Genomic DNA, 25,413 nt, shown 5'->3' with positions numbered 1-25,413 from the left:
CCATATCGTTAATCCAGGATTCCACGCTTGGGGGGGCCTCACATCCTTCCACTGAAGAAGAATCCTTCGCCGGGCTACCAGGGACGCCAAGGCCAGAATTCCGGCCTCTTTCGCCTCCTGCACTCCCGGCTCCTCTGCCACCCCAAATATTGCGAGCCCCCAGCCCGGCTTGACCCTGGATACTACCACCCTCGACACCGTCTTCGCTACGCCCTTCCAAAATTCCTCCAGCGCTGGGCATGCCCAGAACATATGGGTGTGATTCGCTGGGCTCCCTGAGCACCTAACACACCTGTCCTCACCCCCAAAAAACCGACTCATCCTTGTCCCGGTCATGTGTGCCCTGTGCAGCACCTTAAACTGTATGAGGCTGAGCCTCGCGCACGATGAGGAAGAGTTCACCCTCCCCAGGGCATCTGCCCACGTCCCTTCCTCAATTTCCTCGCCCAACTCCTCCTCCCACTTACCTTTTTACCTCCACCAACGAGGCCGCCTCCTCCTCCTGCATCACCTGGTAAGTTTCCAAGATCTTTCCCACTCCCACCCACCCCCCCGAGAGCACCCTGCCCTGCACTGTGTGTGGCAGTAGCCGCGGGAATTCCACCACCTGCCGTCTGGCAAACTCCCTTACCTGTAAGTACCTGAAGGTGGTCCCCGGGGGGAGCCCGTACTTCTCCTCCAGCTCACCCAGGCTCGCAAACTTCCCGTCCACAAACGGGTCCCCCAACTTTCGTATCCCTGCCCTGTGCCACCCCGCAAACCCTCCACCTGTTCTTCCTGGGGTGAACCAGTGGTTCCCCCGTAATGGGGTCCCCGCCGAGGCCCCCACTTCCCCCCCCCCCCCCCCTGTGCCGCCTCCACTGCCCCCAAATTTAGAGGGCAGCCACCACCACTGGGCTCGTGGTATACCTCCTTGGAGGCAGCGGCACCATTGCCAGCGCCCCCAGACTCGTACCCACACAAGACGCCATCTCCAGCCTCTTCCATGCAGCCCCCTCCCCCACCCACTTGCGCACCATCGTCGCATTGGCGGCCGTAGTATCCACAGAGTTTGGGCAGGGCCAGTCCCCCCCTATCTACTCAGCTCCAGGAATACCCTTCTCACCCTCGGAGTCCCTCGCGCCCACACAAACCCCATTATACTCCTGTTAACTCGCCTGAAAAATGCCTTCGGGATAAACACGGGAACAGGAACAAAAACCTTGGGAGCACCGTCATTTTGATTGACTGTACCTTACCCGCCAAGGACAGCGGCAACGCGTCCCACCTCTTGAACTCCTCCTCCATTTGCTCCACCAGCCTTGTAAAATTAAGCCTATGCAGGGCCCCTCAGCTCCTGGACTCCCAGATACCTGAAGCTCCTCTCCACCTCTTTTAGTGGGAGCTCGCCAATCCCCCTCTCCTGGTCCCCTGGATGAACTACGAACAGCTCGCTCTTCCCCGTGTTGAGCTTGTACCCCGAAAAGTCCCCGAATTCCCTAAGAATCCTCATTACCTCCGGCATTCCTCCCACCGGGTCCGCCACACACAGCAGCAGGTCGTCCGCATAAAGCGACACCCTATGCTCCTCCCCACCACGCACCAACCCCCTCCAGTTCCTTGACTCCCTCAGTGCCATAGCCAGGGATTCAATCGCCAGTGCGAAGAGCAGGGGGGACAGGGGACACCCCTGTCTCGTCCCTCGGTGCAACCGAAAGTACTCTGACCTCCTTCTGTTTGTGGCCACACTCGCCATCGGGACCTCATACAACAGCCTAACCCACCTGACAAACCCCTCCCCAAACCCGAACCTCTTCAGCACCTCCCACAGGTACCCCCACTCTACCCTATCGAAGGCTTTCTCAGCGTCCATCGCCACCACTATCTCCGCCTCCCCCTCCCTCGCTGGCATCATGATAACGTTCAAAAGCCTCCGCACATTCGCGTTCAACTGTCTCCCCTTCACAAACCCCGTCCGGTCTTCATGGATGATCTGCGGCACACAATTCTCAATCCTCATGGCTAAGACCTTCGCCAGCACCTTGGCATCTACATTTAGCAAGGAAATCGGTCTGTAAGACCCACATTGCAGGGGATCCTTGTCCCGCTTCAGGATCAAGGAGATCAGTGCCCGGGACATCGTCGGGGGTAAAGCCCCCCCCTCCCGTGCCTCATTAAAGGCCCTAACTAACAGCGGGCCCAACAGGTCCATATATATGTTTTATAGAACTCGACCGGGAAACCGTCCGGCCCCCGGTGCCTTCCCCACCTGCATGCTTCCGATCCCTTTGATCAGCTCCTCCAGCCCAATCGGGGGTCCCCAATCCCGCCACCAGTCCCTCTTCCACCTTTGGAAACTTCAATTGTTCCAGGAAGCGGCCCATCCCTCCCTCCCTCCCGTGGGCGCTCGGATCGGTACAATTCCTCGTAGAAGTCCCTGAAGACCCCATTGATGCCAACCCCACTCCGCACCACGCTCCCTCCCCTGTCCTTAACTCCCCCGATCTCCCTAGCTGCGTCCCGCTTCCGATGCTGATGCGCCAGCATCATGCTTGCCTTTTCCCCATACTCGTAAATCGCCCCCTGAGCCTTCCTCCACTGCACCTCCGCCTTCCTGGTGGTCACCAGGTCGAATTCGGCCTGGAGGCTACGCCTCTTCCTCGACAATCCTTCCTCAGGCTCCTCCGCATAGCTCCTGTCTACCCACACCATCTCCCTCACCAGCCTCTCCCGCTCCCTCCGCTCCTTGTGGGCCCTAATGGAGATCAGCTCTCCCCTCACCACCGCCTTCAGTGCCTCCCATACCATCCCCACTCGGGCCTCCCTGTTGTCGTTGTTCTCCAGGTACCTCTCTATACTTCCTCGGACCCGCTCGCCCACCTCCTTGTCTGCCAACAGCCCCACCTCCAAGCGCCACAGCGGGCGCTGGTCCCTCTCCTCCCCCATCTCCAAGTCCACCCAATGCGGGGCGTGGACCGAAATGGCTATTGCCGAATACTCCGTATCCTCGACTCTCGCTATCAACGCCCTACTCAAGATGAAAAAGTCGATTTGGGAATAAGCCTTGTGGACATGAGAAGAATAAATTCCCTAGCCCCCGGCCTTGCAAATCTCCAAGGGTCCACCCCTCCCATCTGGTCCATAAACCCCCTCTGCACTCTAGCCGCCGCCGGCTTCCTACCCGTCCTAGACATGGAGCGATCCAGTGCTGGATCTAGCACCATGTTAAAGTCTCCCCCCATTATCAGGCCCCCCACTTCCAAGTCTGGGATCCGACCCAACATAACGCTGCATAAAACCTGCATCGTCCCAGTTCGAGGCATACACATTGACCAGTGCCACCCTCTCTCCCTGCAACCTACCACTTACCATTATGTGCCTACCGCCATTATCTGCCACAATGCTCAACGCCTCAAACGACACCTTCTTTCCCACCAAGATCGCCACCCCTCGATTTATGGCATCCAGCCCAGAGTGAAACACCTGACCTACCCACCCTTTCCTCAGTCTTACCTGGTCTGCCACCTTCAGGTGTGTCTCCTGGAGCATAACCACATCCGTCTTGAGCCCCTTCAGGTGCGCGAACGCGCGGGCCCGCTTAACCGGCCCATTCAGTCCCCTTACATTCCAGGTTATCAGCCGGATCAGGGAACTACCCGCCCCCCGCCCCCTCCCCCGCCGACTAGCCATGACCCCTCCTCGGCCGCACCCCACACCCGGCCCATTCCCCACAGCGGCATATCCCCGTCTCGACCCCCCCCCACTCGCTCCAGCTCCTCCTTGACAATAGCAGCAGCAACTCTATTCCCCCCCGGGCTAGGAACCATCCTAGCTGATTTACTCCCCCCATTTTGTGGCACACCCTCCTCTCCCCCTCCCCCTTCTGTTCTAAACGCAGGAAACAACCCTCGCTTCCCCGGCCCTGCCCCCTCCAGTCTTCAGCGTGGGAAAAAGCCCGCGCTTTCCACCTACCAGGCCCCGCCACCTCTGACGCAGCTCCTTTTACAGGCCCGGTCCCCTGACTCTGGCCTCCCCCCTCCCCCGCGGGACCCCATCTCGCCTCTAAGAGCCCCCCCGACCAACCCAACCAAAACCGTGCCCAACCCGCCCCAGTCACCCTCACTGACCCAAAAGAGAAAAAACACAAAGAAAAAGAAATCCGGAGCAATACAAAGGCCCCCCCCCCCCCCGAAACAAAAATAAGCATAGCATATCAGACGCAGTCGCCAATCGCCTGTCCCGACCCTCAATCTGTGTCCAACTTCTCGGCCTGAACAAAGGCCCACGCCTCCTCCGGAGACTCAAAATAATGGTGCTGGTCCTTGTAGGTAACCCACAGTCGCGCCGGCTGCAACATGACAAACTTCACCCCCTTCCTGTGCAGCACCACCTTCGCTCTATTGTACCCGGCCCCCCTCTTCGCCACCTCTGCACTCCAGTCCTGATATATCCGAATCTCCGTGTTCTCCCACCTGCTGCTCCTCTCCTTGGCCCACCTGAGCACATGCTCCCGATCGACGAACCGATGGAACCTCACCAGCACCGCCCGCGGAGGCTCGTTAGCCTTGGGCCTCCTCGTCAGCATTCTATGGGCCCCTTCCAGCTCCAGGGGGCCCTGGAAGGACCCCGCTCTCATCAGCGAGTTCAACATGGTGACCACATAGGCCCCCACGTCCAGCCACTCCGTGAGGCCCAGAATCCACAGATTCTTCCGCCTCTCCTCGACCGATTCTCCATCTCCTCGAACTGCTCCTGCCATTTCTTGTGGTGCGCCTCGTGCGCCTCCACCTTTACCGCCATGCCTAGGATCTCATCCTCATTGTCAGAGATCTTGTGTCGAGCCTCGCGGATCGCCGCTCCCTGGGCCGTCTGTGTCTCCAGCAGCTTATCAATAGACGCCTTCATCGGCTCTAGCAGGTCCGTTTTAATCTCTCTGAAGCAGCGCTGGATACCCTCCTGCTGCTCTTCCGCCCATTGCATCCACACTGCCTGGACTCCGCCCGCCGCCATTTTGTCCTTCTTCCCTCGCACCTTCTTCGGGTCCACCACCACCTTTTTTGTCGCCCCGTTCCTAGTTGAAGCCATATACTGACGGGGAGCTGTTGTAGATTCCTTCCCAAACCGGGAAACGTCGAAAAAGTGCCGTTGGGGGCCCGGAAAAGAGCCCAAAAATCCGTTTTTGCGGGAGCCGCCGAATGTGCGACTTAGCTTCGCATAGCCGCAACCGGAAGTCCGAGAGAATAGTTTTTTATTCCTGGAGGTAAGAGAAAGGGGTCATAAAACCTTTGAAAAGTCACCACATAAGAGACAATGAAGAATAATAATAATCACTTATTGTCACAAGTAGGCTTCAATGAAGTTACTGTGAAAAGCTCCTAGTTGCCACATTCCGGCGCCTGTTTGGAAGGCCAGAACAGGAATTGAACCCGCGCTGCTCGCCTTCTGCATTACAAATCAACTGTTTAGCCCACTGTGCTAAACCAGCCCCTAGTTAAATAAAGAGTAAGGGCATGCAGCAGGATGTGCAGCTATCTGGCTGCAAGGCTGAAGTAAGAGTAAAGGATGACTATTCAAGTGATAGTGGAACTGCTGCTTCACAGCACCAGGGGCCCGGGTTCAATTCCCGCCTTGAGTGACTGTGTGGAGTTTGTACGTTCTCCCAGTGTCTGCTTGGGTTTCCTCCCACTGTCCAAACATGTGCAGGTTAGGTAGATTGGCCGTGCTAAATTGTGCCTTTGTGTCCAAAAGGCTAGGTGGGGTTACGTGGATAGGGGAGTGTGCCTAGATGGGGTGCTCTTTCAGAGGGCCAGTGCAGATTCGATGGGCCGAATGGCAGCCTCCTGCACAGTAGGGATTCTGATGGTTGGCAAGTCGGTTTTCACAAGAATCCGTGCTGGAACCACTGTTCCCAATGTATTTCAATGATTTCTATTTATAAAAATCTCAATTTGCAGATGTCAAATGGGGGGATAGAGCGATAATCGATACTGAAGAGGGCTGCAACAAATTACAAGACCATATTAATAAACAAATTATTTAATGAAGGAATTACAACACCCAAGTGAGTTATTTAAGAGGGAGGTCACATGTTACTTAAATGATCTAATGGGACATAGAAGCAAAATGTTCTGAGTTAAAATACACATCACTCACTAAAAGTAACAATGAGGCCAGAAGGCCGTTTTCTTTCACAAACTAAACAAACTAAGTTCCAGTGTTTATTTCTAAAGAGAAAATTGGAGCAGGGAAGTTATGCTAAACTTCCATCGAACCTTGGTTAGACTACACTGAGTACTCTTGTCCAGTTGTGGTTGCAATATTATAAAATGGTAAGAGTGCAAAAAGATTTATAAGGATGAGGCCTATTGGGAGAGGAGTGAACAGGCTTGGGTCTCTTTTCTCTTAAAAATAGAGCACTGAAGGTGATCTAATAGAGGGCTTTAAAATCCTGGAAGATTTTAATAGAGTAGACAGAGTATTTCTACTTGTCAGGACGAGCGAAACCAGTGGACCTCAGTTTGTAGCACCCAAGAAATCAAATGGAGAATTCAGAAGAAGCTCCCTTACTCCATTTTGAGAATGTGGAACTCGCTACCACAGGGAGCAGTTGAAGTGAATAGTATTGATGCTTTTAAAAAAAAAAAAAAAAAAAAAAAAAAAAAATTTAGAGTACCCAATTCTTTTTTTTTTTTTTTCAAAGGCCAACTTAGCATGGTCAATTCATCTACCCTTCATATCTTTTTGGGTTGTGGGGGTGAAATCCACACAGACACGGGGAGAATGTGCAAACTTCACACGAACAGTGGGTCGTGATCGAACCTGGGTCCTTGGGTGCTTTGAGGCAGCAGTGCTAACCACTGCGCCACCATGCTGTCCCTAGTATAGATGCGTTTAAGGAAAAACTAGGCAAACATATCTAGCAGGAGTGAATAAAAGGTTATGCTGATAGATTGGCTTGAAAGGACCAACACCTGGTTGAAATGTATGGCCTTTTTCTCTGGTGTTCATTCCGTGTACTTTCCGTATAATGTTCTGACCAAAGATCAACTCTTTGTGCTATAATGTCCAGCAGCTGGTGCATAAACAGTATGAAGATGTGATGTATGTCCAATAGATTATTTGGTTGTGGTCGGCTTATCTCTTTTTTTTTTTTAAACCCATTGTCCTCAGGTTGATAACAAAGGGCGGAACTTTCTTCACATTGCTGTACAGAACTCCGATATCGAGAGTGTTCTTTTCCTGATTAGCGTGCAGGCTAATGTGAACTCTCGAGTGCAGGATGCATCTAAGCTTACACCACTGCACCTGGCAGTACAAGCAGGCTCTGAGATAATAGTCCGGAATCTGGTAAGCTCAAATACGATTAATGTACATGGGGTGGGGGGGGGGGGGGTACTAAAGTGCCCTGCTGTCTTATAACTTGATCCTTTTTTACCAAACTTTGCAGCAGTTTTGCGGAATACTTTCTTTCAAATTGGTTAGGTTAGTGACTTTGCTGACACATGGGGCTTGGATGTTCTTGTACCATCCATGTGACGCTGGGACAAGTTTCGAGTTTGAAAGCATGCAACCGTTTCCACTCAGCAGAGTTAACGGAGCAAAAAGGCCTAGTGGGTAGAACTTAAACTAAAAAGGGGGTAATTACGTTGCTGGAAGTGTACTGTAGGCCCTCCAAACAGTCCGGGAGAGATGGAGCTGATATGTGGACAAATCTCCGAAGTGTAAAATTGTAGGATAATAGTGGGGAATTTTAATTTCCCTCCGTGTGAAAGACTTAGAGGGGGTGGAATTGTTAAAGTGCATCCAGGAGAGCTTTTTGAGCCAACACCAGTCCATCAGGAGAGGGGATGGTACCTTGACCTAATTTTTAAGGAATGAAGCCAGGCAGTTGGTGGTGGTGTCAGTAGGGGAGCATTTCGGTGACAGTGACCATAACTCGGTAAGATTTAAGGTAATTATGGAAAAGGACAAAGGTGGACTGAAAATAAGATTCCTGAATTGGGGAAAGGCTGATTTTAATAAGATGAGGCAGGAGTGCATAGCTACTTGTAGGAAGATTCACAGCGCAGTTTGGAGTCCTTCAAAAAGGGACAATGCTGTAAAGGGTGGGACCAACAAGTCTAGCAAACCCTGGATGATATACTGTCTTGGATAAGGAAAAAGGGGGAGGCTTTTGACAGATTTGGACGCTCATACAGAGAATGCTTATAATGTGGGGGGGGGGGGGGCACTTGAGAAATTAGGAGAGTGAAACAGGGGCATGAAAAACACTGACAAAATAAAGGAAAATCATAGGATCATAGGCAGAGGGGTAGGCCATTCAGCCACTTGAGCCCATCCCACCATTTAATGAGATCATGGCATATCTGTGGCCTAACTCCATATACCTGCCTTTGGCCAATATCCCTTCATACCTTTGCTTAACAAAAATCTATCTATTTCAGTTTTAAAATTAACAACTGATCTAGCTTCAGCTGCTGTTTGCAGGAGTGAGTTCCAAACCTCTACCACCCTTTGAGTGAAGAAGTTCTTCCTAACATCTCTTTTGAATAGTGTAGACCTAATTTTTAGACTAATGGATAAGTAATTAAGGGCAAGAGAGTAATATGGCACCGAGAAGATTATTAAATGAGTATTTGCATCTGTGTTGATGATGGAGAAGGATGATGTAGGTATAGAAAGCAAGGGGCTGGAGTAAACTGCAATCGGGAGTCCGAAAAGGTCATAAAGACGTTTATTCAGCATAACAGCAGTATTTACACAGGACCCAGTTACACATCTCGGGGTCCTCCCTCTTTCCTGCTGACCTGTTATACTAGTGCTGGTTAACTCAAGACCAATCAGCACTAAGGAACAATCATCCCCAGCTGAATGAGTCCATGCGGGTTATAACCGAGGGGGGACTGTGATATAATTGAACAGCATTGAGATGGAGGAGGTTTTACTGGGCTTAAAAGTGGATAACTCCCCAGGCCCTGATGAGATGTATCCTAAGCTGCTGTGGGAGGCAAGGGAGGAGATTGCAGAAGCAGTGATGCTAATTTTCAAATCCCCTCTGGCCATAGGAGAGGTACCGAGAACTGGAAGACCGCTAATGTACTGACATTATTTTAAAAGGGAAATGGGGGAAAAACAGATAATTACAAACCAGTGAGTCTAACATCAGTGGTAGGAAAAGTATTGGAAACATTTCTGAGGGACAGAATTTAATCTCCACTTTGAGAGGCAAGGATTAATCCAGGATAGTCAGCATGGCCTTGTCGGGGAAGATCTTGTCTATAAAATTTTTCGAGGAGGTGGCCCAAGTGTGTAGATGAGGGCAGTGCAGTTGATGGAGTCCACATGGACTTCAGCAGTAAAGCTTTTGACAAGGTCCTGCAGGGAGACTGATCCAGAAGGTAGGAGCCCATGGTTAAGAAGGCATATGGGATGCTTGCCTTTATTAGCTGAGGCATAAAATATAAGAGTAGGGAGGTTGTGATGGAGCGGTTTAAAATGATCGTTGGGCCATGGCTAGAGTACTGTGTGCAGTTTTGGTCGCCACACTACAGGAAGGTGTGATTGCACTAGAGGATGCAGAGGAAATTCACTAGGATGTTGCCTCAGCTAGAGCGATTCGACTATGATGAGAGGCAGGATAGGTTGGGATTATTGTCCTTCAGAGCAGAGAAGGCTGAGGGGAGACCCCATGAGGTGTGCAAAATTGAGGGATATAAATAAGGTAGATGGGGTGAACTTTTCCCCTTAGCAGAGGGGTCAAAACCAAGGGGAATTGATTTAAGGTAGGGAATGGGTGATTGAGGGGATTTGAGAGAAAACATTTTCACCCAAAGAACAATACAGCACAGGAACAGGCCCTTTGGTCCTCCAAGCCTGTGTCGATCATGTGTCCTATCTAAACCAACCGCCTGTATCCTTCTATACCACGTCTGATCATGTGTCTTCCCAGATAGGTTTTAAAGGTCGCTAATGTATCTGCCTCAACCACCTCACTTGGCAGTGCATTCCAGACCACCACCATCCTCTGTGTTTATAAAAAAAAAAAAAAAAAAACCAAAAAAACTTCCCCTGCACATCTCCACTGAACCCCCCCCCCCTCCTCGAACTTGTTCCCCCTTGTTATTATCATTTCCGTCCTGGGGAAAATCATCCAACTGTTCACCCTATCTATACCCCAGAGGGTGACTGGAATCTGGAATTCATTGCCTGAAAGGGGTTAGAGTTTGAAAATATTGAAGTTACAGGAAACTTTCATTGGAGTTTGGTTAAACCACACTGGATTGTGCACCATTCTAATACAGATTGAAATTTAATCTAATAAACTGATGCAAACCTAAATAGCCCTCTTAATTTTATTTGAAATTGCATATGAATGCAGACTACAGATTGAAAATTTCAGACTGTTGATCTGTTGCCAACTTCAAGACGTTGTATACCCTGTACCCTGAATTACATTCTAGTGTTTTAGTGACCAGAAATATTCTGCAGACAGTAGTGTAGTAGTAATGCCACTGGACTAATAATCCAGAGGCCCAGGCTAATGCTCTGGGGACATGGGTTCAAATCCAAAACTAAATTAATAACAATTCTGGAATTCGAAAACTAGTCTCCATGAAGCTATCATTGTCGTAAAAACCCTTCTGGTTCACTAATGCCCTTTAGGGAAGGGAAGGAAGTCTGGCCTACATTGTGGCTTACTCTGAACTGCCCAAACTGCCCACTGAAATGGCTGAGCAAACCCCTCCGCTTCAAGGGCAATTAGGGATGGGTAACAAATGCTGGCTTTGCCAGTGGTACTAACATCCCATGAAAGAATGATTTAAATGTTGGCATTCACTGTTCTTTACTGTGCTACTACTCATTCCTGCTGTTGTTTTCTTGTATTATTGAGGCTAGTGGTGACGTTGTGTAACCCCCATTTTAGCATCTGCAATGTGGAGCCAGATCCTAAATAAAAGTCCTCCATTGCTGCATGTTTATCACTGATATGGACAATTCATTAGAATCATAGAATAGCTACAGTGCAGAAGGAGGCCATTTGGCTCATTGAGCCTACACTAACTCTCTGAAAGAGCACCCCACCCAGGCCCACCCTATCCCCATAACCTGCAACCCCAATTAGCCTTTGGATACTTGTTGCCTTTTTACCCTTTAGGTGAACCACAAGTTGTTTCTTATATTGACCAAATGACCACACAACCAGTATGTTAGCTCAAAAACACAGTTTATTAATAACACAAGACTTGTATCTCTATGCAATAATACATGCGGCTCCATACTAAACTACACCTAATAACTGAGATGACCTTTACTTAACTTCGAGTGACCGGCACACTGCGAGATGAGTCCTTTATCCAGGTCCGTGTGGTCGGTTGGAAGTTGTTGTGTTCGTCTCCGTCTCAGCTGGGCTCATCCTTCAGGAAATGGTCGCGGGTCCTTGAACTTGGTTGTTCTGCTACAGTTGGTCGTGTACAGGCCGGTCCCAAAAGAGGCCGATCCCTACTGCGCAGGGCTTTTTTATCCTTTGTCCCTTTCGCACCCTTCTGGGCGGTCCTTACTCCAGGTCCAATAGATCGATAGGGTTTCGATCACCCTCATCGATCTTAGCCAATTAGGGGGCGGATACCTCGATGGCTGAGAGGGTCCTAGCTACCATTGTCCCAGGCACTTAGGCCTTTCCAAATAAGGGGGGATGGCGCCGGTTAGTCTGCTATCGTTGATGGTCCTTAAAGTGAATGCTCTTGGGGAAAATGGTGATTGATCTTTAGTGAACTGGGAGTTTTTTTTTTTTTTACCAGGTCTGCTTTCTTTGCACAATACACAGAGGCTGTGTATCTGTCTGTGTCCCAAATTGACCACAGTTCCCATAGTCCTTTGCAGGTGGCCATTTTAAATGACTACACACTAAGGGGCAATTTAGCATGGCCAATCCATTAACCTGCACATCTTTGGACTGTTGAAGGAAACCAGAGAACCTGGAGGAAACCCACACAGGTACGGGGAGAAGGTGCAAACTCCATATGATCACCCAAGGCCGGAATTGAACCCAGGTCCCTGGCGCTGTGAGACAACAGTGCTAATCACAGCGTCACCGTGCTGCCCTGAGAAATGATTTTTGCTGCAAAGCATTCTTCAATCGAATGTTCCTGTTTGCGGTCAGAATTTACTCTGCATATAATTTTGTTTTTCTTTGTCCTGCTGCTGTCAATTAAAGTGCAGTTGGGTTTGTGGGGTCTGTCTTATTCCAGTAAGTTTTTCCTGTGTTTTAGCTGCTTGCAGGAGCCAAGGTGAATGAGCTGACGAAACACCGTCAGACTGCACTCCATCTGGCAGCTCAACAGGACCTGCCAACTATCTGCTCTGTGCTCCTGGAGAATGGTGTGGAGTTTTCTGCTGTTGATGAGAATGGGAACAATGGTAGGAGACTTTGAGAGATGGCTAAACAGACACGATTGTGAATTCTTATTTTAACCATGCTTTTCTAAATCATTTTCTTTTAATTTTTCCAATTTAAGCAGCAATTTAGCGTAGCTAATCCACCTACCCTGCACATCTTTGGATTGTGGAGGGGAGACCCACACAGACACTGGGAGAATGTGCAAACTCACATGGACAGTGACCAGGGCCGGTGCTAACCACTGCGCCACCCTGATGCCCGTCTAAATCATTTTCTCAACTCCACTCTCAAACAGCAACAGCTAAATTTTTTTGGAGCACCTTTTAACACCTATAAGACCCTAAGACATTTCCCAGGAATATTAAATTTGATACCCTAACCAAAAATCAGGATAGTTGACAGGTTTTAAGGGATCATTTGAAAGCAGGAGACTGAAGTTTAGATGTGGAATTCCAGAACTAAATACATGAAGGCACGGCAGCCAATTACGGAGCGAAGGACGTCGGAGATACGTAATGGCAGAATTGTAGGAAAAGAAACAATTTCTTTGGTGTTATGGCTGTTGCTGTATCACAGATATTTGCACAAACAATTAGTTTGTTAATTGTCCACTTCTGGTTTTTAAATTTGGTAACGTCGCTATTTGATTTGATTAGTCCCCCTACTTGATGGAAGTTTTAAAATGTACTTGCAACTAAGTGTTGATCTAGCTTTCAAAAAAAGGTGAAATCTTGAGGCGAGCTGTTTTGCAAATTAAATTCCAAAGAGCTTTTTGGAATGAAGACCGGCTATGGACTCTGGATGTTTTAGCAAATGAACTGGTGAAGAGAGTGCAGCATGGTAACAGCTGCATTGGAGAAACGATTATTCTGAGCCTGTTGGCCATTTGTTCGGTCTCACTTTGGGGGAATGTGCCCTTGCTTTAGCAGGATTCTCCAAGTTGCAACAAGTGAGATTCTCGGGAGGTGGTAAATTGGGAATGCTTTTGTGGATCTGTGGGTGTAAGTGAGGTGTCCTAAAGGATTATTGTGTAACAGTTCTTCCTGTTAATTCCCTATTTCTTTTATTTTGTCTTTTATCGTTTTTGGTCCATGGATCGTTAATTGAGACATGTCTTTAAGTTGAGCAGAGAAAGTAAGGAACTCTGGTCGCAAAATAGTAATGTTATGAAGTTTTGTACTTCGGGCAGAAGGACCCAGACTTTATGGCACCCAGTAGATTGGCAGGATTAGTTTTGAGGCCAGGGACATTATCCTACCTGGCAACAGACCATGATTGGGTCCTGCCAGGTGGGGCTTTTTGAGAGTCTCTCCCCCTCTCTCCTTTCTTTCTTTCCCCCCCCCCCCCCCCCCCCACACTAGCCTGTTGTGCTTGTCTATTTGATTATAGTGAAACTAATTACGCATTCCATAGAGTTACAATAGGCTTTGGGATGAGCATAATTGGCCTCAGTCAGAAGTTGGATATTCACAAGTCCTTTTAGAGAAAAGATTAGAGCGGTGAATAAACTTGGGCCATTTTAACTCCTAAAATGTGATAAATCTAAATGTTGCGCATGATTGTGGGGAATAGAATACTTCAAGATGCTGGTAAAGCTCCAGCCTCTGTAGATTAATGCTGCTATGGTTTAACGCTTAGTGCCAGACTTCTGTTTTATTTTCTCCCTCTCCCTCATTGTTTTTCCAAAAAGTGATTGATGATAGCTTGGAGGAAGTTTGTTTGAAGTTACTGAATTTTGTGCAGGGAAATATTTGGCGCATCTTGAATAGCTGGTGTGTGATCTCCTGTCTAATACCTTGATGCTGTCGGGCTCAGTAAACCGTTTGCCGTATCGGCTGTTGGACGGGCTTTTAAAGCCGACCAGGTTCGGTAATCATTGACTTTTTAAAAGCAATCATGATGGCGGCATACTCAAAGAAGAAAGACCATATGAGGTTCAAGTGTCTTTACAAATAAAATACAGCATAAACATGAGCTTTTTATTCTTGGGTGTGTCTATGCTTTCTGTTAGCTGGCTCACTAACCTTTACCATTGCTTTTCAGCCCTTCACTTGGCAGTTATGCATGGACGCCTCAATGTAGTACGTGTCCTCCTCACCGAATGTAGTGTTGATGCTGAAGTCTTCAATCTGAGGTATGATTGCCCAAACCCAAAGGAATGTGATTAAAGTTTCCAATTTTATTTTGGGTATTATTAATTTCTGATATTCTATTGATGATCATTTCACCAAGGCTGTAATCAGATTTGAAACTTTAGTCGTTTGGTTGCATCCTAAACAATGTGACCAAATTGCAGCTTTTAATTTCATGTGTCAGAGACACATCTTGTGTGTATATAATTTTTAAAACCTTTTTAATTGGCATTTAGCAATGGTGGGTGTTAATGTTTTGTTAATGGACTGGACTAGGGACTTGTAGAAACCTTGTTGTAAGTAACTATACAAGAGCATTTCATGATATTAGATAAAATTGAGTAGATTGGTTTGAAAATAACCTTTTCTGTGTGTGGATAAAATACCTCTGGTGCCTCATTGAGCCATGACGGTATTTGGATGGAAATATGACCAGGGACTGAAATAAAAGCAAGAACTTTGAAATTACTGTTAGTATGAATAATGAACAATTTTCTATTTTAACCAAGGTGTCAATCCAGTTAATTAGCAGACCAAGGAATGTTCTGCAGAATCAAATCATTAGCCTGATAGTACTACCAGCAATAAATTAACATGTTCTAAGCTGAAGATGGGCCAAATGGTCTCCTTTTGCACTGTGTGGGGATTCTATGGATTCTAAAGTCTCCTTCTGTACCGACACAGAATTATGCCGTTCACTGTTTGTTTGTATTCTAATTGTTTTTTTTGCTATTCACAGGGGGCAGTCACCTATACATGTCTTGGGGCATTATGGGAAGGAAAATGCAGCAACCATCTTTGAGCTTTTCTTGGAATGTATGCCTGATTATCCATTAGATAAGCCAGATTCCGAAGGGAACACAGGTAGATGCTCGACTCATTGACAAAAATCAGCTCCTCAGAAAAGTAACTTGAGACTAACTATTTTATGCAAACAGTATAGTGGCTCCTGAATTTGCTTCCGAGTCTGTGGTAATTATTACTTAAGATACAGAGACTCTATTCATTTGTTCCAATTATCCTAAATTGCTGAATAATGAATTATAATGAGTGGTCTCAGACTCATTTGAAATTGGTGTCTCAATTCCTAGGTGTGGAAGCAGTTCACACTGGGAAGTTATTGGGGAGGTGCAAATCACAATGTTCAAATCTTTTATTGTCGTCAGTGGTGTCACATGGCTGCCTGTGTTCAGTGACCTCTGAGATAGATGAGTGTCTCCTAATCTGCATACAGATGAGCAGGGAGAGAACAATTGAGGAAAAGGATAGTTTGTTTTAAAATAATCATTTAACCACAGCAACAAAATTGCTTTTATATAACCGTATTAATGTTTAAAAATGCATTGTAAGCTGTGAGGCGAACAGTGTAGAACTTCAAAAGGACATCGATGGAGTGGTCAGACATGGCAGGTGAAGTTCAATGCAGTGAAGTGTGCGGTAATTCATTTTGGTAGGAACAACATGGAGAAATAATTGTGCAGAAGCAGAGGGAACCGGTGTATATGTGCATAAATCATTAAAGGTGGAGAGAGCAGTTAATAAAGCATATAGTATTCTGGGCTTTATTAACAATGGCACAGAGCAAGGAGGTTATTCTGAACTTGTACAAGGCACTAGTTAGACTTCAGCTGGAATATTGTGTACAGCCCTGGGTGCCACACCTTTTTATGAAGGATATGAATGCATTGGAGAGTACAGAACTGTTCCAGGGTTGAGAAACTTCAATTATGAAGAGAGATTGGAGAAATCTGTCCTTGGAGAGGAAAAGGCTAAGAGGAGATTTGATGGAGATGATTTGCAAAAAAACAAATGCGCTGTGAGGGGGAAAAAAGTGTTTAGGATCTGGAAAGCACTACCTGGAAGTGTGGTGGAGGCAGGTTCAATCTGGGAATTCTAAGAGAGCATTCTACGATTATTTGAATGGAAACAATGTGCAGGGTTACGGGGAAAAGGCAGGGGCATGGCACTAGGTCATAATGCTCATTTTGAGAGCTAGTGCTCTGATGAATGTAAGAAATTGTTATATTTTATATTTGTGGCAGTAATGTTATTTAAAATCTTGGTTTAAAATACGTGTAGTATGCCTGCCAAAGCTGTGATCTAAGAGTCATAAAAGTGAGGCAATCATTAATTTTGCCCATTTACTTGTTTACGTATAGATGGCTAATGGAATATTTATGTTTCAGAGGTTCCCTGGGTGTAGATAATTTGAGGGATTGTCCTAGCTAAGCAGGTTATGGGGCATATTAGTGGGAGGAGACTGGAAAATGCCTTCTGCTTGGGGATACAGGTGATGTAATTGATGGGAGGAACATCGAACATATAGTGCAGAAGGAGGCCATTCGACCCATCGAGTCTGCACCGACCCACTTCAGCCCTCACTTCCTCCCTATCCCTGTAACCCAATAACCCCTCCTAACTTTTTTTTCTGGACACTAGAGCAATTTAGCATGGCCAATCCACCTAATCTGCACATCTTTGGACTGTGGGAGGAAACACCCGGAGGTAACCCACGCAGACACTGGGAGAACGTTCAGACTCCGCACAGATAGTGACCCAGCGGGGAATCGAACCTGGGACCCTGGCCTGTGAAGTCACAGTGCTAGCCACTTGTGCTGCCGTGGAGCTAGGCCTATCTAGTTTTGCATAGGATCAAAGAATTAAAAAGACATTGTCCTGTTCCCTCGATACTTGGTGCTTGTGAAGTAGTTAGTCACCTGCAGGACCATTTTTGTCTGATAATTCCATTAAACAATCTAAATATATATGGTGAAGAGGTACAGATCAACTCTAATCTGATTGTATGATTGAATGTTGGTATAGGCTCAAGAGGCCAATTTGAGACATTGGTCTGTGCATTCTTTGGGAAAACCTGCTTGTCCTTTTTGTTTTGAAACTCTAGGTAAAACCAACTGTTTGAATTGGGAATATAAATTGTGCCTCATTCTTGTATTTGTGTTGTCAGTGTTTCTGGTTTAACCTGTGGCCTGTTTTCCTGACAGTCCTGCTCTTGGCTTACATGAAGGGAAATGCTAACCTGTGTCGAGCTATTGTGAGAGCTGGAGCCCGACTGGGAGTCAACAACAATCTGGGGACCAACATATTCAGTTATCAGGTGGCCACGAAACAGCTGCTCTTCCGCCTTCTAGGTAACCTCTTAAATCATTGCAACTGCATGTTCAGATGATCAGGCACTACTTTCCAACTCACCAGTGGAATGCCTTCACCATTAAACTTGGATTTCTGCTCCAATATAAGGGCAGGAACCTCACGTGGGGTTCTCCGTCCTGCCACACCAGTTTGCTGGTGCGGCACGTCGCCACCAAGAGCAGGATTCTCCGTCCCACCAGCCGGCCAATGGGGTTTCCCATTGTGGCAGCCCCACGTTGTCAGGAAATCCCTGGGCATGGGTGTGCTGCCGTCGCAACAGAGAATCCCGCCAGCGGAGAATCCAGCCCCTCATCTGACCATTGTGTTTAACGTCCTGAGATGAAAACATAAGGGATTAAACTAGAAGGTGCATTGTCTTCCAATTTGTTTTGTCTTTTTTTTTATGGAGAGTGTTGGTCTGCAGGTGAGGTTACTTATCACTTGGTACTTTATGTCCAGGTAATTGCCATAGCTTGCAAAGGACCTTTTGGCATCTCTCTGTAATTGAGACTATTGGTTAGATGGCTTGAGGCACAATCCACCAGCGTGGGGCAAGGCGAGATGTGAAAATGAGCGTTTCAACCCTTTGGCCTCATTGTTGAATTTGACCCTCTGCTCACCACTGTCTGCACCCTCCTAGTCAGGGTGACGGTGTGAAATCTCTACATGGCTTTTCTTTCTCTCTCTTCACCCTCCATCTTCCTCAACTCCGGGATGGCAGTTGTAGGAACCCTAATGTTTCGCTGGCTGAGATCAGCTCGTTCTAAAACTAGGATCAAACCTGGAACCCGCTCAAACTGTGGCTCAATGGGAATTTATGGGAATTCTTGCATTTCGCTTTCAACATGTGATAAAAATCTCACGGTGCTGACCGGATTCTCCGGAGTTATCTGCAATAAATAACACTCCCATCTCCATGCAAAAATAAAACTATTGAAGCAATATAAGGTAGTGGCCTCTTCGTGCTGTCCTGTGTCATGCTATGGTGGTGTTCAGTAAATCTGATTAGTGAAAAATTATGCCCCAAAATGGTTAGGATTGTATCTGCTCCCACACCTCTGGCACAGAACCAATAATACAACTGTGTGGCTCAAACTGTGCACATGGGCCTATGTTTTAATATGGCCCGATTATTTTGTAAACTGTGTATTCTCCAATCTGGATTTATTGTGCAGCAAACTAAAATGCCCTCAAACTCTGTTTACATGCACAATGGAGCCCTGACCGACTCTGTCCCAACCTGAACTCTTTCAACAGGACTTCATTTTCTTCCTGTCCTTGTGTCTGAAAGCTTCACATTACAGTTCAATAATTCTGTGCAGTCCCCAATGTCTCAGTTGCTCTTGCAACAGTCAGCAGCAAGTGTCATGGAAGCTGAGTTACCTCCTCAGCATTTTCTTTCCCTGTTGCCCAATGGAAGGAGGTTGTGAGCATCTCTATTCAAAGCACCATTGCAGCCTGAGAATCTCCAATATCATCATATAAATGAATAGGTTTAGAAAGCTTTGTATTTGGGGGAGAAAAGATCTAGACATATGTGACTGTTGCCTTGGATTTGTAAAGTGTCTGGTTGTTCAGCAACTTCCCAAATCCTAGGAAGAGTGACTTAATCCCTGCTGTGTTACTGACTGTAATGTTGTTTCAGACATGCTGTCCAAGGAGCCTCCATGGTGTGAGGGTTCCAACTGCTTTGAGTGCATTTCCAAGTTTGGAGTCACTATGCGGAAGCACCATTGGTAAGTTGCCTTTTGTGGCCTCCAGTACAGTTTACTGTTATAGATTTCAGTTGAGAGTTTAACAATATGTTGATTAAAACTGAGGCTGAAAATTCCTTCAGATAACTTGCCCAACATCCATTTTAAACAGATTGCCCTAAGCCCGTGCTAATGTCATGGTGGCTCTGTGATACTTGTTGGTTATCTTGAAAGTCACACAAATCTTAAGTAAAGCTTTATATGTGAAGATATGCACTGTTCATCTAGTGCAGGAACATTGAAGCTGGCCCTCTATTTTGCTTTGCATTTAAACCAATCCAGTCATGAGTTTAAAGAATATCCTTGTGCCTCAGCAGATGGCCTTACTTCTGAATGATCAGTCATGAAATCCAGGACCAGGGGCAGCACAGTGGCGCACTGCTGCCTCATGGCGCCGAGGTCCCAGGTTCGATCCCAGCTCCGGGTCACTGTCCCTGTGGAGTTTGCACATTCTCCCCGTATTTGCGTGGGTTTCGCCCCCACAACCCAAAATTGTGCAGGGTAGGTGGATTGGCCACACTAAATTGCCCCTTAATTGAAAAAGATGAATTGGGTATTCTAAATTTATTTTTAAATTAAATCCAGGACCTGAGCACATAAGCCAGCCTGACATTCCAGAGCAGCACTGAGGGAGTGCCACACCATCAGAGGTGCATTCTTTTGAAGGGGACATCAAACCAAGCTCAGCCTGACCCCTCGGGTGAGCACAATAGATCCCCAGGCATTATTTGGAAGAAAGTCCAGGCCTCCTTCCAGTGTTCTGGCTAATCACCCTTCAACCAATATTATGGGAACAGTTTATCTGGTTATTTTCCTCTTTGCAGTTTGTTGTGTGCTAATTTTGCTGTAGCTCCGACTGTATGGCACATCCAAGGGCTTCATTGGCTGTAAAGTGCTTTGGGGTGTTGCAAGGTTGAGAAAGGAGCTATATAAATACAAGACTTGGTGGTGCAGTGGTTAGCATTGCTGCCTCATGCGCCAAGGATGTGGGTTCGATCACAGCCGCAAGTCACTGTCCGTGTGGAGTTTGCAAATTCTCTGTGTCTGTGTGGGTCTCACCCTCACAACCCAAAGATATGGATTGGCCATGCTAAATTGCCCCTTAATTGGGGAATTTAAATAAATAAATAAATACAAGACTTGAGAACTTTCTTTTGTTGCACTCTGACTATATTCTTTATGCTGATCTGTTCAGGCTCACTGGTACAGTGTGTGTAGGTCAGGCCTCCATCTCAGTAACTGAAGTCATTGAGGCAATGGTGCCTCCGCTTCATTTGTTTAATTCGGCCTTCTGAACTCCGTAACTTTATACAGATTCACTAGGTTAGTCCCAGAGCTGAGGGTGTTGGATTAGGAGGGAAGGCTGAGTAGACTGGGACTGTACTCTTTGGAATTTAGAAGAATGCGGGGGGATCTTTTTGGAACATCTAAAATTATGAAGGGAATCGATAGGATAGATGCGGACAGGTTGTTTCCACTGGCGGGTGAAAGCAAAACTAGGGGGCATAGCCTCAAAATAAGGGGAAGTAGATTGAGAACTGAGTTTAGGAGGAACTTCTTCACCCAATCTATGGAATTCCTTGCCCAGTGAAGCAGTTGAGGCTCCTTCATGAAATGTTTTTAAGATAAAGATAGTTTTAAAGGAATTAAAGGGTTGTGGTGTTCAGGCGGGAAAGTGGAGGTGAGTCCACAAAAGATCAGCCATGATCTCATTAAATGGTAGACCTAGCACGAAGGGCCAGATGGCCTACTCCTGCTCCTAGTTCTCATGTTCTTATAAATCATTTATCTAATCTGTTAAATAAAAATACTGCTTTACCCTCCCACTCCCCCTCAAAAACTGAAACGAATAAGTGGAAAAGAAACCAACAAAGAACATTACGCCCCTACATAGACTTTTAATAGTACCAAAGTGGAGTATTTGCATTGCATTGTTTCCAGGAATGCACTCTCTGATACGTGTCCTCTTTGTCTTTGACAGCCGCCATTGTGGCAGACTGCTCTGTCACAAGTGTTCAACAAAGGAAATTCCCATCATCAAGTTTGATTTGAACAAGCCTGTGAGGGTGTGCGACATTTGCTTTGATGTGCTGACACTGGGCGGGGTTTCTTAGTAGTTATTGGAATTGTCTTTTAGCAGCACTACACAACCTGAAGCTCGACTTGGACTCGCAACTTTCGAAGATAGATCCACGTCTTGAGGGACCGCATTATATTACTCAGATTGAAATTATGCTGTTTGATTCTCCAATGTATTAATGGACTCTGATATGAATGGATGGATGTATAGCCATGTGAAACGATCAGAATTGAATGCTGGTACTTGTGGCTGGGCTTGGGTTTGACCTTATTCTAATAGGGTTGTACAGTAGAAATATTCAGGACCTGGTGTCATTCCAAGTTAACACTCTCCAATTTCTGCTCTACTTTGTATTTTTTTAATCCTGTTCATGATAACGCATTTCCCGCCCTCCCCAACTCTATCGAGAGATATTGTCTCCTTGATGCTGTTGCAGATAGCAACAAGGTTTGTCACATCATAGGCTAGCTGGGTGGGGGTGTTGAGTGAAGGCAAACAACCCATTGATGGAACTGACTGTCTATTTTGTCCTTGGGCTCTATATGATAACTGCCGCTGTTTGGTTGTCGAAAATACCTGATCTGTATACAGCAGCTGAATGTATAATGCTTGGTGGTTTGAATCTCTGCAAGAGCAAACTTCGTAACACTAATTTAGAAAAATGTTTTATTACCAATACATATGGTTGTGCATTTATAAAAGGGAAATGTTGCATATTTAGACCAAATGAATGGTCATGTATGTGATAGAATATGGTTTGGTCTTTTTTTAAACTGGAACGAGATGGAGTAACTTTTTAAAAATCCATTCTTTGTACAGTATCAAACCAACCCGTGGGAAGCTAGTTCTGCAAGCGGTGCTTTCTCACCAGCATGGCTCGTCTTTTCATGAATTTTCCAATTTTATCTCTCTTTGCCTAGATGTCCATTGTATGGAGCAGTACATATAGCACTAACCTAGTTTGCAAATGTCTTAATCTCACTCAACTGATAATTAATATGCTCCTGCAGGCATCCTGGGGACAATGGTTTGCTGGAGGCTCTTCTGAGAACAGTGGCCAAGTCATTAGCTGGTGTTGGGTGAACTCCTCAAGGGTTTTTCGCAGTTTCTTGGAAGCTCTAGTCATTAAATATCCAAGAAACTGTTTTGGGGGTTTTGGTAACGATGTGTAAATGACACTTGGGCTTTCTAGAGGGGAAAGGGTTACATTTGAGCCACCGTTCTAGTTTGTAGTCTTTCATAAAAGCACTATTCTAAGGATTGCCACTTGACAGTCAAAATTGTTTAAGATATTTTAAGACTGATATTGTATTTTATGCATTATGTACTGTGCTATATGATGCTTCAAGGTGTCTGGGCAAAATGTTATGCTTTATTGCATTTTATCTTAATCCATTCAGATGTAAAGCTTGTTGCTTCAAGTGAAGCTGACCAGCTGTTATTCTGCATTCACATCCCATGTATAATTCAGTGCTGTACTATGCATATATTATTGCTTGTCTCTGCTCCAGTGGATAGGATGGAGGCAAAATCTAATCTTTTTGGAAGAGCTTTCATGTCAATTCTTGGTTGAGGTCAGCAACTGTGTTGATCAACATTCCACGTGTTCTATGATGTTGGTGCATTTGTGAGCAGAGATGAATAATGTCATGATGCTGATATGAATAAACTAACAGATTTTTGGCTAACGGCAATAGCTGCTCTAAACCAATCATAAGCTGGTTGTGCGTCATGTTGAGAGAACCATGTGCTGTTGGTGGAATCCATTCCAAGGAAGTTTAATCGCTGTGGGGTAGATTAGATTTCAAGCCGTCCTCTAATTTATTTACTTTGTGCCTCAGTTTCATGGTCCCGTGGGCTAAGCAATCTATGCCGGCTTACTTTGCAATGCCTAGTTATCCATGTTTTCAACTGGGATTTTCCAGCAGATAAAGCCGAGGACACTTGCAGCAAACCCATAACAGCACAGACCAGGTTCAGTACCTAAATGTTATCAGAAATCATCTTTTCAGAGAAGCACTGGGCTTGAAATGTATAACTATTTTCCCAACAAGTCCTAGCACTTAAAAGGTCAACATTCATTTATTTAGGTCCAAGACTATGAGAAACAGTAATTGAATGGTGAAGGGAATCATCGGAGATCTCTCCTTTGCATCCCAAATTATTTTGGATGAAGATTTAATGTCTTTAAAACCTCAATCCATCATTCTTTGTTTGATCTGATCATGTACAAAATTAGTCGATAGAATCTCCCTTAAATTGTGAGTACGCATTAGAAAAGTTTATCTAGAATTTATTTCAAAGTAGGTATCGACTAGGGTAATGACTCCAGTCAGCAAGCTGTAGATACTCAGCCAGCCTTGGTATAGCAGTCGGGTTGGACTGGAAGTTGCTTTATGCCAGCTGCACTCACACAGGCGTGGGACATACTTAAATCTCGGACCCAGTGTAAATAGCTATGATCCACTGGGTAGGTAATACTTTTGAGGGAAATCAAATTGCAGCAAAAGCACCAACATCTTATTACATCACCTCTTGCTATTGTCAGGGCCCTTGTATTTGAGTCTCCTGTGTATTGTGACTTTTAACCCATTTGAGGATTGCATGTAGCCAATATCAGGGCATTAACTTTCCATATTCAGTTATGATTGTGTTCTAGAATCCGTACTTTTCGAATAAAATCACTTGGGTAAATGCAGTTTAATATCCTCAATAAAGACCAAATGAATTGAGAAATTTGTATTTTTTTAAATAGCATGAGCTCAATGGGTTAAAATTCATTATAATCCTTAATCCCATTTAATTATCCATTATTCAGTATTAGAAGAAATATGTTTTAGTAATGGCTAATTATTTTGCACTAACATTGAAACCTATTGCACAAAATTGTCTTATGCTGTATGTTTACTTCTGTTTACGGTGTATCGGTGCATAAGTCTGTACAGCAATGTCATTGAGCAGTACCCAAGATGTTGCTAGCAGTGGTGCTTAGATATATGATGATCAATATAGTTCTCTTTGGTAACAAACTCCTCGACTCGCGTCATTACAGAGTAGCTGGCATTAAAGTCTGTAATTCTAGGTGGTAACAGCCAAAGGGGTTCGCAGACCAGGGTCAGATATAAATGTGGCTGAGGCCACAAATTAATACTACTATAGTGGCAGCTGTGTACCTATGAAATAGCAGTACATGTGCTATCTAGGCAACCATAGTGAGGGGTGTAGCTGTGTTTTTTTAAGATGGAGAGCACGATGCAGTGGTAAAATTCAGTGTTTGTGTATGGATCTGTATCTTTTAGATCACAGTTGTGGAAAATTCCTTAATACTTGTACATTTGTAGCTAATTGAAATTCTACATTTCTATAGTTGTCATGACTAAAAGCTACAATATGGGTTGGCACGGTGGTGCAGTGGTTGGAACTGCTGCCTCACGGCGCTGAGACCCGGGTTCGATCCCGGCCCAGGTCACTGTCCGTGTGGAGTTTGCGCATTCTCCCTGTGTCTGCTTGGGTCTCACCCCCACAACCCAAAGATGTGCAGGTTAGGTGGATTGGCCACGCTAAATTGCCCCTTAATTGGGAAAAAGTGAATTGGGTACTTTAAATATTTTAAAAGTTACAATATAAGCTTTCCCTTCTAGCATATCTCCTATGCATGAACAACAGGCACTTCTATCCTTGTGACGTACATTACATTATGCTCATACCTGGCTGGGATTGCTGGCTTTCCTTCTCTCAGATGGTGTAGAGTCTAGTGGTCAATACTGTGTCACCTCTCTGAAAGCTGATACTATTATACAGATATTTATCCCTTAACCAGCCATAAATGAGACCAGTCACCCCAATTGCTTTATGGGGCCTTGCTGTGCACAGATTGACTATATTTAACTTAAAGTAATCTGATCTGAAGTGGTTTGGGAT

General features: G+C 45.8%; 1 protein-coding gene across 1 annotated transcript in view; it reads left to right on the top strand.

The window, feature by feature from the left end:
- The window catches only part of ankfy1 (ankyrin repeat and FYVE domain containing 1), a 135,738-nt gene extending 111,217 nt beyond the window's left edge, over positions 1 to 24,521 (top strand). The window contains exons 19-25 of the mRNA XM_072469161.1: positions 7,150 to 7,326; positions 12,249 to 12,396; positions 14,420 to 14,510; positions 15,248 to 15,372; positions 17,511 to 17,657; positions 19,304 to 19,394; positions 21,394 to 24,521. Of these exons, the coding sequence (XP_072325262.1) occupies positions 7,150 to 7,326; positions 12,249 to 12,396; positions 14,420 to 14,510; positions 15,248 to 15,372; positions 17,511 to 17,657; positions 19,304 to 19,394; positions 21,394 to 21,526 (912 nt within the window). The 3' untranslated portion in view covers positions 21,527 to 24,521. The remainder of the gene's footprint in view (positions 1 to 7,149; positions 7,327 to 12,248; positions 12,397 to 14,419; positions 14,511 to 15,247; positions 15,373 to 17,510; positions 17,658 to 19,303; positions 19,395 to 21,393) is intronic.
- Positions 24,522 to 25,413: the final 892 nt, after the last annotated feature.

This window comes from Scyliorhinus torazame, chromosome 12, assembly GCF_047496885.1.
Source record: "Scyliorhinus torazame isolate Kashiwa2021f chromosome 12, sScyTor2.1, whole genome shotgun sequence".
Classification (NCBI taxonomy): domain Eukaryota; kingdom Metazoa; phylum Chordata; class Chondrichthyes; order Carcharhiniformes; family Scyliorhinidae; genus Scyliorhinus; species Scyliorhinus torazame.
This window is presented reverse-complemented; position numbering and strand designations above follow the sequence as displayed.